A 20,867-nucleotide genomic window follows, 5' to 3' on the forward strand; every position below is an offset into this window, starting at 1 on the left:
GACTGAAATTTGTAATGAAAGAATGAAAAAAATATGCACAAGACACACGACAATCATTTGACAGTAAAATGATAATCAGCTCGAATATATCTGAAGATTCATCATAAATAATTAAAGATTTGTTACACAGCTAATCTTTTTTCATCGCTGAATTACTTTCACCTTTGACTTTCCTCACTTTCCTCCTTTGTAAAGGCTTGTTGATAGCTAGTTGTTGTCTGCTCCAACAGCAGCATCATAAATATCCTCAAATAAATGATTATGTTATGATATTCCTCTCATCAGGGATGAGAGTTTTTTTCCGCCGAAAGTACAGTTTTTGTGAATCGTGTAAATCCGTTGAGAAAATTGTAGGGGGGTAGGCAAGCGGCCGGCCGGCCGACGCTTCGCGAGCCGAGGCTTGTGATGGCCGCTCGCCATGATGGCCATCCTGCCGCCGGGGGGGGAGGGCTTCGGCGGACATTTTCCGAGTTTTTTTCCATTTGTCATTATCATCCCTGTCTCATATTGGTCTGTTATTACACTGTCATGGAATCACCACATTAGGCCAATTTCTGCAGATCACACTGGATTGCGTGTTAATTATCACCGTAGGGAAATCTGGGAAACAAAAACAGGATATAAGATAAAAAACCTGTGAGACTGTTTAGTTTCAACCTGCTGAGAAGCCTTTCAGAGTCTGAACTCATCTGGAACTAAGAGGTCCGACCCTGCCCGGATCTGTCCGTCTCAGCGGACCGTGCTCAGCTTCCGTTCACCGCTGAGGTTCGTTCATCGGCCAAAAGCAATTAGCAAAGAGAGACCAACACACAAACGCAGGGTTTAAATCCAGAGGCAGGTGGAAAATGTCCCAAAACAGGGTTTAATCCTAAACCTAAGAGAAGTTATGTATGAGAGTAAGAAATAAATGTCGCTGTAAAAAGTCAGTAAAGTTCAAGAATGCTTTGTCTTTTATTGTGTTTTTTTCCCCCAGTCTTTACACTCTCTGGAAATAATGCCCCAAAATACATTCAAGTTCCCAAATGAAAATTGTACAAGTAAACAATTGCCAAAAATGAGACCCGAAAAAACATGTTGTCTTTAAAAAAATCACCTCAATTACGCCATTTATCACAGCAAGAAGCTAAAAACAGAAAGAAATGTTGGTTTTTCAACTTTCCGACGGTTTTAAACTGCTCATCTGGATGCAAATGTGAGCCAAAACCGCATAATTTTTCAACAAAATCACCTTATAAAACAAAAAATTCTCTGTTCCACTGTGCAACCGAGAACCCATTAGTGACTCGGCTGAGACTAACAGGTAAGTGACAAAAACAGGTGAACTGGGCTGAGCTGCAGGCTGTGTCAAATATGTATAGTCTGTGGAGCTGCTTGTTTATGTTTCCAGTATTGGTAACACCTGTTGGAAATGTAATTATGTCATTTTTTTATATAAACCAATTCAACTTTTTTCACTGATTTATGGGATTATAACTATGTTTATGACAATGTTACACTGCAGTTCTCTTTCCTTCTAGTCAAAGTTATTCTGTTTCCATAGAAGTGCAGGACTTTATTTTACATTCAAAAATGAGCCCACAATGAATACAAATTGGACAGAAACTAAAAAAAACTCAAAGCGAAGAAACTGCCTGGGATTCGGGGGGGTTTAAACATGCTGATTATATAGATCACATTTAACAAAGAAGATACAAAACTGAATATTAAAGATTTTAAAATCTCTGTCATAACTTGTTATTCTAGGAAAAGAAACCTCATGTTCCTATTGGAATCATGCTAATTTTTCCTGTGTTCTCTGAACTCTTTTTCATTTCTTTGTGTTTTTGTGTCTATTGGAGTCAATTTTTGTTGAATACTTAATACTGATAAAAAATATTTAATATCTTTCTCAGCTTAAAATGTTGGCAAGCTAGACCACATAAACAATAAAAATAAACAGGTCACTTAGCAGTTTGCAGTTATAAATATATATAAATATAAGCTATGGCTGATTGATTGCATGTGATTACATTTATATATATGTACAAAAAGCACAGTTTTTAGAAGTTACCTGGTTGCATTCAAGCTGGATAACTTTAGAAGGCAGAGCAAGACTTGTATGTATGTGTTTATCTTTTTCAGTGTTTTTGTGTGCACTATGTTTTTCCAGGTACATCCAGATGCCGAGGCCATTTTGTTTCGAGCCTAGTAATCGTTACGTGGTCGCCATCAGGTTCCAGCGTCACGGAGTCACACACCGACACCTGACCGCCTTCATCCTAATCGACTCGGTGAGATTCAACTTCCTGTTTCTCATTCTGCTGTTTTTTAAAAGACAGACTAGGAAACTGACATCACTGTGGCTTTAGTCAGTTGTCTGCTTCGCCTCTATCAGTGAAGCTGAGAGTCCAAAGTTAAATCATGAGCAGGATTCAGTGAGGAGAGGTGACCTCACAATGAGTTTAAATGAGTGATGTCTCCCCCTAGTGGTGGGAAAATACTCATACAGATGTTGAAGCTGTGTTGAATTGACTGATGTGGGATTAGCTTTCCAACAAGGATACAAACTTTGTTTTAAAGCACTTTTGGAAGTTTTTTCTGTAAACACAACACAGATTTTAGTGTTTAACTCTATTTTCTTGCCAATAATAAGCACATTTCTTCAATAAACCCTGAGAGAATCTTGGTTTGTAGAGTTGATGTCTCTCTTTCAGCTGTTACATTCTAATGTTTTATTTTTTCCATAAGTTGATTTATAGTTGCAAGCAGGGAACCTTCCCACAACATTTGCTAAAGCAAACATTCCCTGCTGAAAACATTATTAAAACTTTGCAGAACTTTCTCAGTTCTCTACAAGTTCTAATAATGTTTGAAAGAAAACCTTTTAATCTAATGTTCAAAGAACATTTTAAGGATATTTATCATTTCTAATAATGTCCCTGTGAGGTTAAAAGTGAACTAAGACAGAACGTTTTAACATTCAGAGGATGTTTGGAGGATGTTGTCAGATTATGTTCCATGATAGCTAAAGAAGAACGTTCTCAAACCAACATTCAGAAAATGTTCTCCAGATGTTATCGAGGCCTCAGAAGACAGAACGTGTTTTTATGAAATGTTCCTTTAATTTAAAATATAAACAAAGGTGGAACATTGTACCTGCAATGTTCTGGGAATGTTTTGGGGATGTTGCCATTGAGAATGTTCTTCTAAAAAAAGTTCCCACAATTTTCATGATTACGTTACAGAAAGGACGTTCTAGATGCAACATTTGGAAAATGTCTTAAGAACATTTGTAAAGCGTCTTTAGAGAACTTTATTCTGCCTTTAAGAAAAACATTCTGTGAACTAAAAGAAAAATTAAAGATGTTAGTAGAACTCAGAATGTTCTAACATTCAGAGTATATTTGAGGATATGGTCAGATTATGGTTCATGAGAATGTTGTCAAACCAACATTCAAACATTCTTCTAATTGAAAAATGAACAAAGTTAGAATATTTTGCCTGTAATATTCTGAGGATGTTGCTGTTGAGAACATTCCCACAATGTTACATGACAACAAAGGAAGAACATGCTTTAAGAACATTTTTAGAACATCTTTTTTTCTACCTTTTAGAGGAACACTTTAAGAACTAAAAGAAAATTTCCTGCTGTAGACATCACTAGAACTTTTCAGAACTTTCTCAGAACGTTTTAGCTACATATAACTCACAATCCTGATCTATGTACCTCCATCCTTATAGCTGTAATCCTTCAATCTTTTCCTGTTTTTTTACCTCAGATTTCTGTTTCTTTACTAAACAGCTGGTCCTGATCCCCAAATACACAGAACTTCCTGGTTTCGAAGGGAACACACCAGAAGCGGAGCAGCGACGGGATGAGATGATTCGCTACATGTGTTTGGACTCCTTCATGATCACGCCGATGCCAGCTCTGGCTGAGATGTGCTCCAAACTCATCTGCAGTATTTCCTCCATCATCCACGACGGCGCTCTGTGTAAGTAAACACAAACGAACGACAACAAGGGGTTCAGAATCTTTGTTTCTTTACCAATAATGCTAATGTGATGTTTCATTTCTTGTCTTTTATCTGTATGCAGCCTGTCAGTGTGACCCTCAGGGATCCCTCAGCGGGGAATGCGATAAGGTCGGAGGTCAGTGTCGCTGTAAACCCAACGTTATGGGTCGCCGCTGTGACCAGTGTGCACCAGGAACCTATGGCTTTGGAGCGAATGGTTGCACTGGTGAGTCACAAAACAACTGTTCACAGGTAGAAAACAGTACGTTAAGCTGGTGTTTACACTTCTGCTGTACGTTTTGAACCCGTTGTTGTGTTGTAGGTTTAACCTTCGTGTTGTCTTAGGGTCAAAAATGACCCGGCCACTATGTTTAAAATCAGAGGAAAACCCCTAAATGAATTAGCATGAGACATCAGTATCAACATTAGTCTTTAGTATTAGCATTAGCCTTCACTATTAGCATTACTCATCAGTACTAGCATTAGTCATCAGTTTTTGTATTTGTCTTTAGTCTTCGCACTAGCCATTACTATTAGCATTACTCATCAGTACTAGCATTAGTCATCAGTATTAGCATTAGTCATCAGTACTAGCATTACTCATCAGTACTAGCATTAGTCATCAGTATTAGCATTAGTCATCAGTACTAGCATTACTCATCAGTACTAGCATTAGTCATAAGTATTAGCATTACTCAACAGTATTAGCACTAGCCATCAGTATTTGTTTTAGTCTCTAGTATTAGCATTAGCTATCAGTATTTGCATTACGCATCAGCATTAGCATTAGTCATCGGCAATAGCATGAGTCATCAGTATTAGCATTAGTCTTTAGTATTAGCATTAGCCATCACGATTAGCATTACTCATCAGTACTAGCAGTAGTCATGAGTATTAGCATTACTCATCAGTACTAGCATTAGTCATCAGCATTAGCATTAGTCATCAGTATTAGCATTAGTCATCAGTTTTTGTATTTGTCTTTATTCTTAGCAGTAGCCATCACTGTTAGCAGTAGTCATCAATATCAACATTAGTCTTTAGTATTAGCATTAGCCATCACTATTTGCATTACTCATCAGTACTAGCAGTAGTCATGAGTATTAGCATTACTCATCAGTACTAGCATTAGTCATCAGCATTAGCATTAGTCATCAGTATTAGCATTAGTCATCAGTTTTTGTATTTGTCTTTATTCTTAGCAGTAGCCATCACTGTTAGCAGTAGTCATCAATATCAACATTAGTCTTTAGTATTAGCATTAGCCATCACTATTTGCATTACTCATCAGTACTAGCATTACTCATCAGTATTTGCATTAGTCATCAGCATTAGCCATCACTGTTAGCATTACTCATCAGTTCTAGCATTAGTCATCAGTGTTAGCATTAGTCATCAGTTTTTGTATTTGTCTTTAGTCTTAGCACTAGCCATCACTATTTGCATTACTCATGAGCATTAGTATTAGTCATCAGAAATAGCATGAATCATCCATATTGGCATTAGTCTTTAGTATTAGCATTAGCCATCACTCTGAACTTTGGTCAACAGCATTAGCATTAGCCTTATTATAAACGTTAGTCATCAGTATTGGCAGTTGTCTCTAGTATTAGCGTTAGCCATCTCTATTAGCATTAGTCATCATCATTAGCATTGGTCTTTAGTATTAGCATTAGCCATCACTATTTGCATTAGTCATCAGTACTGGCATTAGTCATCAGTATTAGCATTAGTCATCAGCATTAGCATTAGCCATCAATATGAGCATTACTCATCAGTACTAGCATTAGTCATCAGCATTAGCATTAGCCATCACTATGAGCATTACTCATCAGTACTAGCATTAGTCATCAGTATTAGCGTTAGTCATCAGTTTTTGTATTTGTCTTTAGTCTTAGCATTAGCAGTCACTGTTAGCATTAGTCATCAGCATTAGCATTAGTCATCAGCAATAGCATGAATCATCCATATTAGCATTAGTCTCTAGTATTAGCATTAGCCATCACTCTGAGATTTGGTCAACAGCATTCGCATTAGCATTAGCCATCACTATTAATGTTAGTCATCAGTATTGGCATTTGTCTTTAGTATTAGTAGTAGCCATCAGTGTTAGCATTGGTTATCAGTATTTGTATTAGTCTATAGTATTAGCATTAGCCATCACTATTTGCATGACTCATCAGCCTTAGCATTAGCCATCAGCAATAGCATGAGTCATCAGTATTAGCATTAGTCTTTAGTATTAGCATGAACCACCACTTTGAGCACTGGTCAACAGCATTAGCATTAGCCATCAGTGTTAGCGTTTTGCAGATCACAATTTGCAGATTTGAGAGTTTAGTTTTGCAACTTGTTTTCTCAGTTTCATTGGCTGTTTAGAATAAGGCACTAGCCATTAGCTTTAGCTGTCATTATTAGCATTAGTGAAAAATTAGGAACATTTTCAACTATTCTCTTAGTAGATTTAGCCACAGTTTGCACCCTTCATTTGACATAATATGTAGTTTGACACATTAAGTTTTTTTCCTATATAGCATGACAGTGTAGGTATGGGGATTCACCGTAAGTTTTTTTTTTTTTACCTTGTTCACATGTCTATATTGTGTTTTTTTAGTATTCCGGAAGAACATTAGTAGTCAGTATTAGCATTAGCCATCAATATTAGCTTTCATACAAACCCTGTCCAAGACCCCGTCCCAGGAACCTTTTGTTTTAGATTTTCCTGAAGAATGTGGAGGTAGTCCTCCGTCTTCATTATTACATTTACTTTGCAATAACAAAACAGCCCCAGTGCATGATACTGCCACCACCATGCTTGATGTAAGGTTGGATTTTCTTGGGGCTACAGGCCTCACCTTCTCTCCTCCAAACATATTTCTTGATATTATGGCCAGATAGCTGTTTTTTTTTTTTTTTTGTTTTATCTCACCAGATTTGTATGAAATTTATGAAAGAACTGTTACAAAGATTTGTGTGTTTCAGTGATTTCATTATCTAAATTAAGAGTTGTGGGATTCATTGGAAACTGAAGAATTATAAAGTACAGTTGTGAATAAATTCTGAATGTGGGGTTCATAAAGATTTATCTTATATCATCTGCTTTTCTATATCAGTGCTAATCACTGCTTCTGCCTCCTGTATGTACAAGCAACAAAAGCTGCTTAATTTTCTATCCATGTGTTCAAGGATTTTATTTTCAGCACACAAAACTGCAATACAGAGTGTTTTTCTTTCAAAGGTCAGCAGCCTCACAGTTAAACTAAACTCTTCCTTCATTAAATATGAGAATTATAAAGTACAGTTATGAATAAAAGTTCACATAACTCTTTAAAGTTTATGGAAGGAAGGAAGAGTTCAGTTTAACTGTAAGGCTGCTGACATTTGAAAGAAAAACACTCTGTATTGCAGTTTTGTGTCCTGAAAAAAAATCCTTGAACACATGGCCTGTACAGAAAACAAAGAATTCCTTAAATAAAGCAGTTTTTGTTGCTTGTACGTACAGGAAGCAGGAGCAGAGCAGCGCCGCTGCTGGGAAAAAATCCTAGAGGAAACACTGCAGATTATTATTTATATTGCACAGATTGTATGTAAGTAGAAAATTCTGATACAGCATCTAATAGATATAGAAAAATAGGTGTAGCACAGAATATTCATCGGTATTTTTCTCCCCCCAGCCTGCGACTGCCACCCTGAGGGTTCTCTGAGCCACCAGTGTGACCCAGGTACCGGCCACTGCCAGTGCAGGCCAGGAGCCACTGGTCGCCAGTGCTCCGACTGCCAGCCAGGCCAGTGGGGGTTCCCCAGCTGCAGTCCCTGCCAGTGCAATGGCCACGCCGACCTCTGCGACCCATTGACCGGAGAATGTAGAGGCTGCAGGGATGACACAGCTGGACACCTCTGTGAACGGTAACGACAACTCGCTCTCACTCTGTAACCTCAGTCTCTTTGAAATAAATCCATCTGATTGATATATTGACTGTATCTGCACTGTAAAAAATCACAGGAATTGGTTGGTTCAGCGTTGAACTATTCACACCATTTATTTTTTATTCAAAATTTTTTTTTAAAAAAATTTTATTTTTAGCATTCATCAGTATTAGCATTAGCCATCAGTATTAACAGTTAGCTTTAGTCTTATGCATTAGCCATCACTGTTAGCATTAGTCATCAGCATCAGCATTAGTCTTCAGTATAGCATTAGCCAACACTATTGGCATTAGCCATCACTATTAGCATATTAGCATTAGTCTTAAATATTAGCATTAGCCATCACTATGAACAATAGTCATCAGTATTAGCATTAGTCCTAAGTATTTGCATGAGCCATCACTATTAGCATTAGTCATCAGCATTAGCATTAGTCATCAGCATTAGCATTATTCATCAGTATTATTATTAGCCATCACTCTGAGCATTGGTCAGCAGCATTAGAATTATCCATCACTATTAGCATTAGTCATCGATATTAGCATTACTCATCAACATTAGCATTTTGTCGTCAGTGTTAACATTAGCAATCAGTGTTGGCTTTAATCATCAGTATCAATATTCGTCTTTAGTGTTAGCATTGGACATCACTATCGGCATTAGTCATCAGTATTGGCATTAGTTATCAACATTAGCATTAGTCATCAGTGTTGGCATTAGTCGTCAGTATTTGCATTAGCCATCAGTATTAGCATTAACTGTCAAAATTAACATTACTCATCAGTATTATCATTAGTCATCAGTGTTTGTATCAGTCTTTTGTATTAGCATTAGCCATTCCTATTAGCTTTAGTCTTCAGTATTGGCATTTGGCTTTAGTATTAGGAGTAGCCATCAGTGTTAGCATTAGCTGTCAGTATCAGCATTTGTCGTCAGTGTTAGTATTCCTCGTCAGTATTGGTATTAGCCATCAGTATTAGCATTAGCTATCAGTATCAGCATTTGTCGTCAGTGTTAGTATTAGTCATTGGTATTAGAATTAGCCATCAGTATTAGCATTAGTTGTCTGATTAATAGTAAATATCCCCTTTATTTGTCCCAGTTGTATGGATGGGTTCTTTGGAAACCCAGTGCTTGGATCAGGGGAGCACTGCCGGCCCTGCCCCTGCCCCGGCAACCCCGGCTCTGATCACGTCAATGGGAATTCTTGTCACGCTGACCATACGTCTAATCAGATCATCTGTAACTGCAGACAAGGATACAGTGGTGAGCTTTCACAATACAGCTCAGTTGTTCTCATGTTATATTTGATGATAGTTTTTTATGCTACAGTGTTATTGATCAACTGGGCTCACCTGATTGACTTTTTTATATGTGTTTGTACCATGCAAAATCATAGAAAGTGTCTGATTCTGCATTGAACTTTTCACTCCATTTCCTGTTTTTTAATTCTTATTTTTTGTATTGTTATACTGTATTTATTTGTATTCATGAGCCATCAATATTAGCAGTAGTCATCACCATTAGCATTAGTCATCAGTATTAGCATCAGTCGTCAGCCTTTGCATTAGCCAATATTAGCATGAGTCATAATTATTTGCATCGATTTTTAGTATTAGTATTTAATATTAGCATTATCCATAATTATTTGCATGTGTCATCATCATGGGCATCAATCATCAGTATTGGTATTAGTTATTAGTATTAGCATTTTCCATATTGTTAACATGAGTCGTTAGTATTACCATTATAAATCAGCATTAGCATTAGTCATCAGTTCTAGCATTAGCCGCCAGTATTAGCATTAGTCTTTAGTATTAGCATTAGCTATCTGTATTAGCATAAGTCATCAGTATTAACATTAGCCATCAGTATTAGTATTAGCCATCAGTATTAGCATTAGCTATCAGTATTAGCATAAGCCATCAGTATTAACATTAGCCATCAGTATTAGCATTAATCATTAGTATTAGCATTAGTTGTCAGTGTTATCATTAGTCATTAGTATTAACATTAGAAATCAGTATTAGCGTTAGTCTATCTATATTTATTCCCTCCATTTCCATTCCAGGTCCTCGCTGTGACCAGTGTGCGCCTGGTTTCTATGGCAACCCAGAGCAGGCCAGTGGGCAGTGTCTCCCCTGCCAGTGCAACGGCAACATCGAGACCCAGGACCCCGGGTCATGTGACCCGAGGACTGGCCAATGCCTGAAGTGCCTGTACCACACCGACGGCCCGTCCTGTGACCGCTGCCAGCTTGGTTACTATGGCAACGCTTTGGCCCACGACTGCAGGCGTGAGTGATGATTATTATATTGTATATGATATTTAACTATGCAGCATACGAATGTGTCGTTCTTCCATAACATGTTTTCGAGGGTATTGTTTCATTTCTATTAGCATTGGTCATCAGCATTAGCTTTAACCACCACTATTGGCATTATTCGTTATCACTAGTAGCATTAGTCGTCACTATTAGCATTATTCATTAGTATTAGAATTAGTCATCAGCATTAGCCATCACTATTAGCATTAGCCATCAGTATTAGTATTAGTCATCAGTAGTAGCATTCGTCGTCACTATTAGCATTGGTCATCAGCATTAGCATTAGTTGTCAGTATTATCTTTAGTCTTCAGTATTACCTTACATTGACACCTTATTTCCTAAAACTTTCTTAAATTTTGAGGCTATAATTGGCTTTTTCTAATATGTATTCTGTCCCAAAACTATTCCGTGCTTCATAAACCAATAAGTTTTATAGATATGTATAAATTATTTATTATATATAGATATACACTATCCTTCAAAAGTTTGGAATCAGTTAGAAATGTCCTTATTTTGAAAGAAAAGCATTTTTTTCAGTGAGGATAACATTAAATTAATCAGAAATCCAGTCTGGACATTGTTAATGTGGTAAATGACTATTATAGCAGGAAGCGGCTGATTTTTAATGGAATATCTCCATAGAGGTACAGAGGAACATTTCCAGCAACCATCACTCCTGTGTTCTAATGCTACATTGTGATAGCTAATGGTGTTGAAAGGCTAACTGATGATTAGAAAACCCTTGTGCAGTTATGTTAGCATATGAATAAAACTGTGAGTTTTCATGGAAAACATGAAATTGCCTGGGTGACCCCAAACTTTTGAACGGTGGTCTACATTCTGTGAAATTAGCCAATTATGTCCGTGTAGATGCTGAGTAGAACCGTTGTGTTTCTCAGGCTGTACCTGTGTTACTGCTGGAACCATCCAGTCCGCCTGCAGTGACGGTCAGTGCCAATGCGACCGGCAGACAGGAAGCTGTCCCTGCAGGGAGAACGTGGACGGACACAACTGCGACCAGTGCGCCCCGAACCACTGGAACTACGGCCAGGACCGAGGCTGCGAACCCTGTAACTGTGACCCACAACATGCTCTGGGAAGTCACTGCAACATGGTGAGGAACACAGTGGGCCTCAGAAAATACAACAACAGCAACAACAGCATGTTGTTGTTGTTTGACCTTTTTATAATCTGTCTTTTTGTTGCGTCTGCAGTTCACGGGCCACTGTCACTGTCGTCCAGGCTTCGGAGGTAAACAGTGCACCGAGTGTGAGCAGTTCCACTGGGGAGACCCACAGGTTTGGTGTCAAGGTAACTCAAGTTATGAGCAATATTTTAAACAGAGCCAACATTCTTATAATGTTTATGAACTTTACTATTTATTGAATAGTGATATTGAACTCCCCCTGGGTTGTGAGGGAGTTGCTTTCCCAAGCGAAACAGTTCAAGTATCTCGAGATCTTGTTCACGAGTGATGGGAAAATGGAGCAAAAGATGGACAGATGGATTGGTGTGGCATCAGCAGTAAGGCGGGTGTTGTATCGAACCGTCGTGGTGAAGAGGGAACTGAGTCGCAAGGTGAAGCTCTCAGTTTACCAGTCCATCTACGTTCCAACCCTCACCTATGATCATGAGCTCTGGGTACTGACCGAAAAAACAAGATCGCGGATACAAGCAAATACAAGCGGCTGAAATGAGCTTCCTCTGTAGTGTGGCTGGGCTCAGCCTTAGAGATAGGGTGAGAAGCTCAGACATCCGGAGGGAGCTCTGAGTAGAGCTGCTGCTCCTTAGCCTCTCAAGGAACCAGTTGAGGTGGTTTAGACATCTGATTCGGATGCCTCTGGGGAGGCTTCTGTTGGAAGTTTTCCGAACACATCCGGGTGGAATGAGACCCCGGGGTAGACCCAGAACTCACTGGAGGGATTATGTATCTCGTCTGGCCTGGAAACACCTCAGGATCCCCAGGAAGAGCTGGAAAGCGTCGCTGGAAGGCGGGACATCTGTGGCGACCTACTTCGCCTGATGCCTCCGCGACCCGGCCCCGGATAAGCAGAAGAAAATGGATGGATGGATGGATGAATAGATGGATGGATGAATAGTAATAAATTGAGTGACTTTCATTCTGTCTTTTGCAGAGTGTAACTGCCACCCGCTGGGTTCAGAAATAACCCAGTGTGATCGGGTAACGGGGGCATGTGAATGCCGTGAGGAAGCGGCAGGTAAACGCTGTGACGAATGCGCTCGAGGCTTCACCGGTGTCTTCCCGAAGTGCGTCCCGTGTCACCCATGTTTCCAGCTGTGGGACGACGCCGTCTGTCAGATCAGGAGAGACCTGGAGCACATCCAGTACACGGTGCAGAAGATCCTGGACAGCGACGTCACGCCAGGAGTCGGAGACGGTCGCATCAGAGAGCTGGAGAGGAAACTGAAGCAGGTGAAGGATCTGATCAGTGACCAGGACAGCGACAAGATCCACCAGCTGATTGGACAGAGCATCGATGACCTCAGGTGAGGAAGAGGCTGACATTTTTACAACAAACTATATGGATATCAAAAGCCCAAATAGCAACAGATCTCTGAATTGTGTGTTTCAGGGCTGAGATCGCTCTCACAGATGGACGTCTGATGAGCATCGGTCGGGAGCTGAACACAACGGCAGAAGACGACGAGGCCCTGAAACGCATTTTAGATAAGTTAGAGAAAGAGCTGAGGGACATCAACGCCACGGCGGCTCACAAACAGAATCTCGTCAACGACTACCTCACCTCAGGGTTTGCAGGTCAGTCAGAGGAACTCATAAAAACCTTCTATTACCATCACAGTGCAGATAAATATACAAAACACAAGAATCCACAGCTTTTAAAGGGACAAACTCCTGCTGTTGTTCTCCACAGATCAGTTTGAGAAAGTGAAGAAGTACTACCAGCAGTCCTTGCAGGCTCAGGAGAGATGCAACGCTTCAGTGTCGGGTCCTTTGAGTCCCGTAGAGCAGTCCAAAGAAACCAGAGCGCTCACCGAGAAACTGCTGGACGCCAGTAAAGACAAGTTCCTCCGAGCTCTGGCTGCTCAGAACAGATCTCTGAGCGAGCTGCAGCAGAAGAGCCACAACCTTAATAAGAAGGTGCATCACCTCAGCCACAAGGTAAGAAGACCTGGAAGTCACTCATTTCTTAATTTAACCACGTAATTCATTCAGTTCAACTCATGTCAGTTTTACTTACAGAGTTCCAGTTCACAACAAATATTATCTCTTAGTACTTCTGAACAGAAAACCCAACAATCTAAAGTTCTCTTTGAATGACCTTTAAGCAACCAGTTGATGACAGTGGGAAAGAACCAAAAACTCTTCCAACAGAACCAGACATGACACACAAATAAGGTTCCTGTTGGTTCCCTGTATCTTCTGCTCAGTCATTTGAAGAACTTTTTTCTCTATTTTCATGTTTAGGTGGAAAATCTAATAAAAAAAAAAATAAAAAAATCCAACAAAGAAACCTTCCCTTATTCTGCAATTGTATTTTCTTGAGTCCATGAAAAATGTAAAAAAAAGTGCAAATCAAATTAAACTTTGTCTTCTGACTCGTTCTCGTTTTTATGACTGATTCTAACTCGATCCCACTCGTTTTTCCCATTGTTGTTTCCAATATAGTGCATACTTAGTTGTTTTACGTCGTCAATTGTGTTGTAAATGTAAAAAACAAAACGTAAAAGTGATGTAGAATATTACAGGCTGCGTTTAGATTTGTGTTGTGTAGTTTTACCACAGTTCATCTGAATTGTTTTGACATGTGTGAGTCCTACAGTGACATCTAGTGGTGGAAGCAGGTTATAATAAAAATAATGTAGAGCCTTTCTTTGCCACATGAATAAAAGCTGCTCTGTTAGTTTACCTCAAGCTTATTACCGTTAAAGAGGGTCAGATATGTTGTATATAAAACAGAATCCACAAGGATGCACTTCCTAACTGACTATTTGTACATATATATATATATATATATATATATATATATATATATATATATATATATATATATATATATATATATATAAATAAATAAATAAAATGTATTTGTTTATTTTTAGGACAGACATAATCTGGAAATATGATGACTTTATGAAGTAAATGACGTAAAAAGTATGAAGTAAAAAAGTTTTATATCACTCATAGATTATATGAAAGCAAAAACTGTCTAGAAGACACGATATGTACCATGAAAAACTGACATCCTTTATCTTTCAAGGATCTTTTCTTGAGTCAGTATCACTACAATGCTTCTCCTGTGGTTGCCTTTGAATTAAACTGTTTCTAATGAGTCTAATAACACTTAAATTTACCAATTTCAGACCCGCTGTCATCTCTAGTGAGCAGTATAAGTAGAAGGTTCATGTTTGTTATTAGTGATATTTTTATATGACAAAGAAAAGCCGCAAAACAGAGAAAAAATATTCCTTTTTATTGCGTTTCCTTTCCAGGAAGAAAACAAGAAAAGTCTCAGTCATTTTCTATTTTTGAAGCCCATTAAAACAAAACAATAAGAACAAAATGTGTAATAATGATAATAATAAACAAATGATGCAGAGGCTGCTTGTCTCACCTGTAATATAACTGATATTTTATTTTCTAGCATAAATAATTAAACATCAACCTTTATAATTTGCATTTGGTAGTCGACACAGAATCTTGATGACTGCTGGTTTTGGTCCAAAGGATGCTAAAAAATAATGTTGTTTCCACTCCTCTCTGTGTGATTCCACTCATCACTTTAATTGTTGCTTAATTCTCGCTATTTTTTATGAACACGAATTAGGATTTTAGTTTATATTCGTTGAACCATAAAATATATTTAAGTATTTGCTAGCTTTATGAGTCACATATAGTAGTTAAATCAGAATCTTAATTATCTGTTATCTGGTTTCATCCTAAACTAAAAAAGCACTCAGATAGCGCTGTACTCCGCCAAGGCTATTCATTCCCTCATATGGCATTGTCAAAAATGCAGCATTTTTTTTTTTTAAAAAATGCAGCGTTTGTTTGTTAGTTATTGATGATGAGAAATCACGGCAACATAGAATGTGTCCATTGAATATAGATGTACCTACAAAATGAGCACAGGTGTGTGTTATGCATGTGTACATTATGTACAAATACCGAATCGCGTGACCTAAATATGTAGCAGGCGGCGGGATTTGATGGGACTCAGAAACACCCCCACAATTTAATTAATTGTTCCTTGTATCATTTCTGACGCATAAGTCTCAATAAGTCCTCAGTAGTGGATTTGTAGTAGAATTGCAGTCATGTGATCATCAGCAGGCGGCTGATGTAGCGTTCACTAGCACCGTGTTGCTATCTGGCAATGATACAGAAATCTTCAACAAATCCGTGGATCCAGGCTATAAGCTGCATCACTGCCAAAATCTAATCACTTAGTCCTTGTGTCATTTCTGATCTTCCCTGGAAATTTTATTTATATCCGTTTGTCCATTTTTGAGTAATGTTGCGAACAGACAGAGAGACAGACGGACAGACAAAGCAACGCAGATCGTCACATAACCTCCCCCGCATTTCTTGGAGGAGGAATAATGCTAAAAAATATTGTTTCCACTCTTCCCTGTTTTATTTTACTCCTTATTTTTATGAAATTTAACATAATTTTGCTCCTTTAAGGTGTGCGGAGGTCACAGCAACTCCAGCGTCAACGGCAGTTGCCCAGACAGTCGATGCGGTGGTGCCGGTTGCCGTGACGATCAGGGTAACCGTGTCTGCGGAGGCGAGGGATGCAACGGAACGGTTAGCGCCTCTGTAGCAGCACTGAACAACGCCAGGAACCTCTCAGACAGTCTGAACGCCGCCAAGGACGAGCTGCAGGGCGTCTCGAAGAAGGTTTGAATTTATTTTGTCTGCAGTGACTGAAGGCTGTAAAGTTTCTCTGTCGACGTGACTTTTGATTTGTTGTGTACAGCTCCAGGATATCGCCGCTCTGACTCAGGACGTGAAGAACCAGGCGATGAACGCGCTGGAGAAAGCCCAGAAGAAGAAGGACCACTTTGAAAATAACAACAAGAAGCTCAAAGACTTTATTAAGAAGATCAAGGACTTCCTCACTGGTACGGCCATTTACAGTTGTTGTTATGTTTTACTGCTAGCTTAGCATCACATTAGCATCACATAGGAACAGACAGGTTCTTGTGTTTATCAGGAAATATTTCATTCAAGCACAAAATACAAGTAAGTACTTTTAAGAGTACTACATAATATCTCTAGTACATTACTAGAGAAAAGACCACTGACATAAACTCATGTGGACTGTTTAGTTCATTTTTTTGTCATTTAAGTATGTTAAAAATGTAAAGGAAGCAGCGTACAGAATAGTGAGATATAAATAAAGTTTATAAGAGCCAAGCAGCATGTAAATAAATTATTGATGCATCAATATCCAAATGCAATAGCAGTACATGGTGCAGATGCTTAAAGGTATGAAAGTACAACAGGAAAACATTTACATACTCACTCGTTCTTTAACTCCAAGTACTAATACATCCATTTGTATTTGACAAAAACTTACCATCATCAAAAATACTAAAATATAACAGAAACATGTTAATATGTTATAATTGTGGACTTCAGAAATAAAATTTACTATTGTTATTATTCTCTGTCTGAAGTAGAATAACATAGAAATAGAATTTAAAGAAATAGAAATAATAATAGAAAAAAAACAGAAAAATACTATTATTATTATTGTTATTATCTCAGTGTGACATAGCATGAAATGGAAATAAAACCTAAAGAAATCAAGATAATAATAAAAATAATAAAGCAGAAAAATATTCTTCTTTTTCTTCTTCTTCTTCTTATTTTCTCAGTGTGCAGTAAGATGAAATATAAATAAAATTTAAAGGCACAAAATCAAGGGGACTGATTCTTATTTTGATCACATCACAGACAAAAGAACTTCCTGAACAGTACTTTCTGTTAGCTCACTTCCTGTTGCGTCCTGCTAATCTGCTGCTAACACCAGGTGGTGCTAAAGAATGTTGAAAGGGAAACAATAAACAGATTCCAATACGATGTGAATTCTGTATTAGGTTTTCGTCTAAATGTTGTTCTGTAGCTTGATTGTTGTTTTTATTTCCTCTCCGTCCTCCGTTGTTCTGTCCAGAGGAGGGAGCCGATCCAGAGAGCATCGAGAAGATCGCTCAGCAGGTTCTGTCGATCCAGCTGCCTCTCAACAGAACCACTCTGGACAAGATGATCATGGAGATAAAAGACAACCTGGTGAACCTCACCAACATCGAGGGGATCGTTAATCAGACCTCACAGCACATCAGCAAAGCCAAGGAGCTGCTGGACAAAGCTAAAGATGCTAAGTGAGTGATGCTACGGTTTACTCAAAATGAAGAATACATTTCCCATAAACCAACTTGTTTACTGTCAGAATGAGCTGCATTGACCGCTTCTGATTTTCACACTGCCTGAACCAGATTCACTTAAAATAACAGGAATCCCAGCAAGTAGGAACCATTCCTTCAACTTTACCTACAAGTTCTAATAATGCTTGAGAAGTAAAAGAAAAGTTCTCGCTGAAAGAAGTAATACAGTTTTGCAGAAATTTGTCAGAACTTCTTTACAACAAAACAATTCTAATCAAGTTAAAGGGCAATCCAACAAGTAGGGAACGTTCCTACAACATTACCTACAAGTTCTAATAGCGTTTGATAGAAAACATTTTAATCTGATGTTCAAAGAACGTTTTCAGGATATTTATCATTTCTAATAATGTTCCTGTGAAGTTAAAAGTGAACTAAGACAGAACGTTTTAACATTCAAAGGATGTTTGGAGGATGTTGTCAGATTATGTTCCACGATAACTAAAAAAGAACATTCTCAAACCAACATTCAGAAAATGTTTTCTAGATGTTATCAAGGCCTCAGAAGACAGAATGTGTTTTTATAAAACGTTCCTGTAATTTAAAATATTAACAAAGGTGGAACATTTTACATGCAATGGCTAAGAATGATATGGGGATGTTGCTGTTCTTCTATAAAACATTCCCACAATGTTACGTTCTCAATGCAACATCTGGAAATGTTTTAAGAACATTTTTAGAACATCTTTAGAGAACTTTACATTTACATAAAAAAGTTTGGCTGATATTGTCAGTGTTTCTACATTGACTTATTGCGTTAAGTCATTCCTCTAGTCTCTTGTAACCCTCAGTCGTCTCTTTTAATGTCATTCAGCTCATGTTTTGGTTTTACGGCCCACGGGTTTTCCTTTTGGGTTTATTCGTGTCCAGCTTGTGTCCAGAAATGCTCTCAGGCTGGAAATAAAAAACCGCCAGAGCCAAACACAGTTAACAGCTGGCTGGTCAATGCAGGAACTGATTGAAACATTTTCCCCTGCGTCACTAAAAGTCCATCTACCAGCTCCTCTAAAGCTCAGTAATTATCACACTGCATCTTGTTGGTTTAATCCATTAAAAACCAAAGCTTAAGAGCCATTTTAATTATGTTACACTGATTACATCATGTATTTTGTGGTGGTTCTGTGTAGGAGTCGAGCAGAGGCAGTGAAGGATACCGCGAACAGCACCAAGCAGGCGTTGGATGTGTCTGAGAAGGCCATCGAGAAAGCAAGGGAAGCGCTGAAGGAGGCTCACGACAACCTGAACAACACGAGGAACGCTACAGCTCAGGTACAACACGCCTGAAAATCAGATAACGAGATAAATTAAAGCTGTAAGCAACGATGAACGGGTCCTCGCACATGAACGCATATCGAGGTATGACGGAAGTTCGAAGGAGTTGAGACGTAGCTGACCAATGTCAAGGATTATATCACAAAGTTTCTAGCAACGGTTCGTGCAGATATAATGGCTACAACTTCCTGTTACCAATAGGTGGCGCTATGACTCCAGATTGGATCATGAGCAGCTGAGATATAAACACTTCAGTTGTCATGGCGAGACATGGAAATTCACGGTGCCAGCAGGTGGCGCTATCACTTTGAATGTATATCAGCACATGGATGTGATCAGGGCAGGACTGATCAAATATGTAAAGTTTGAGGCAGATTGGAGCATGTAGAGGGGAGTTAGACAACACTTCCTGTTTCATAACAAAGCATCAAAGTTCATGGAGCCACCATGGCCACGCCCTGAGACTTTTGTGGAAGATTTTGATATCTTTTCATCACTAAGGTCCGTAATATGTACTGGACCAATCTGAGGTCTCTTGGATTTACCCCCTAGGAGGAGGTAACCCCTGAAAATGAGCAAAATAACAAAAAAAATCTGACAGGCAAAACGGTGGACTTCCTGTTGGGTTTATGGTATGGCTCCAGGAGACTTTTTTGAACGCCCAACCAAATTTAATAGATGTAGGTAGAATGTTCTGCCCAGAATAGATGTTACAAATGTTGAAGGGGGTGTTGTGGAATAATTTTCCCCATAAAATATAAAATTTTTCACCAGTTCTGATGTCTGTGCACATTTTCCTGAGTTTCTGAGCATGTTTAGGCCTCAGAAATGCGATTCTTGGGCCCCTAGGTAGCTCAGCTGGTTGAGTGGGCGACCCATAAACAGGGGCTATGGTCCCTGATGCAGCGGCCTGGGTTTGATTCCAGCTCCCGGCCTTTTGTTACAGGTCTTCCCCCCATTCTTCTCCCTACTTTCCTGTCTGCCTCTCCACTAACCTGTCTAATAAAGCCAAAAAAATAACTTCAAGAAAGAAATGGGATTCTCTTCGCATTCCAATAAGGACCTATATGGACTGTTGGTGTTAGGGCTCTAAATATTATACAAATCTGTTCATTTAAACCCTCTAATCTTTGTTTTTTTCATTCTGTAGGTGGAGGAGAAGCTGGTGCAGCTGGAGGACAAGCAGATGGACGTCATGATGCGTCTAAACAACCTTTCCATTGGCGTCGACGCTCTGAAGAACAAGACGGAGCAGAACAGGCAGATGGCTAAAGACGCTATCGAACAGGCTAACAACGCCACTAAAGTGGCTTCGTCTCTGAATCAGGTGAGCAGGTCAAACCGTATGAAAGGAAGCAGAAATGTAGAAAATAAATGAGTGGAAGTGACAACATTGTGTCGCCTCCCAGAGTCTAAACGACACAGAGGAACGGTTCCGCGAGCTGAAGATGAAGGTGGACTCTCTGGGCGGTGAGTCTGGGAACCTGACCAGCATCCACCAGAAGGCCAAAGACATGAAGAAGGAAGCAGAAGATCTCCTGAACAAAGCCAAGAACGGCGTAAAACAACTGGACAGTCAGTATCTGAAGCTTTTACACTGTTTATGATTCTGATTAAATCCTTTTAAACACCTTATTCTGCAGCAACCCGTCAGATCTGAGAATTATTTACTGTTTAAAGTCCCACAGTTCCGCCTGAAAATAAAAGAAGAACAAGCTGTTAAAAACCCACCTGTACAGACGTTTATGAAACGTTTATTCCTTCTCTTCCTTCTCCTTTTTACTCGTTTCATTGTCGTCTTTTAAACTTTTGCTGTTTCCTGATTCTTGGTGTATTTTTTGAATGCTTTGTAAAGCACCTTGTAACTCCAGTTTTGGAAGGTTCTGTAGAAATATAATGTATTATTATTATTGTT

The 20,867-nt window shown here is 38.9% G+C and overlaps 1 protein-coding gene across 3 annotated transcripts in view; it reads left to right on the forward strand.

The window, feature by feature from the left end:
• The window catches only part of lamb2l (laminin, beta 2-like), an 80,743-nt gene that overhangs the window by 58,429 nt on the left and 1,447 nt on the right, over nt 1-20,867 (forward strand). For all 3 annotated transcript variants that reach the window (XM_055013060.1, XM_055013062.1, XM_055013061.1), the window contains exons 18-34: nt 2,150-2,270; nt 3,782-3,974; nt 4,078-4,221; nt 7,670-7,901; nt 9,025-9,188; nt 9,994-10,218; nt 11,149-11,363; nt 11,464-11,560; nt 12,385-12,757; nt 12,844-13,028; nt 13,144-13,391; nt 15,918-16,133; nt 16,213-16,357; nt 17,413-17,620; nt 18,808-18,949; nt 20,103-20,279; nt 20,362-20,527. In XM_055013060.1, the coding sequence (XP_054869035.1) occupies nt 2,150-2,270; nt 3,782-3,974; nt 4,078-4,221; nt 7,670-7,901; nt 9,025-9,188; nt 9,994-10,218; nt 11,149-11,363; nt 11,464-11,560; nt 12,385-12,757; nt 12,844-13,028; nt 13,144-13,391; nt 15,918-16,133; nt 16,213-16,357; nt 17,413-17,620; nt 18,808-18,949; nt 20,103-20,279; nt 20,362-20,527 (3,251 nt within the window). The remainder of the gene's footprint in view (nt 1-2,149; nt 2,271-3,781; nt 3,975-4,077; nt 4,222-7,669; nt 7,902-9,024; nt 9,189-9,993; nt 10,219-11,148; nt 11,364-11,463; nt 11,561-12,384; nt 12,758-12,843; nt 13,029-13,143; nt 13,392-15,917; nt 16,134-16,212; nt 16,358-17,412; nt 17,621-18,807; nt 18,950-20,102; nt 20,280-20,361; nt 20,528-20,867) is intronic.

The sequence above is a fragment of the Amphiprion ocellaris genome, chromosome 8 (genome assembly GCF_022539595.1).
Source record: "Amphiprion ocellaris isolate individual 3 ecotype Okinawa chromosome 8, ASM2253959v1, whole genome shotgun sequence".
Lineage (NCBI taxonomy): Eukaryota > Metazoa > Chordata > Actinopteri > Pomacentridae > Amphiprion > Amphiprion ocellaris.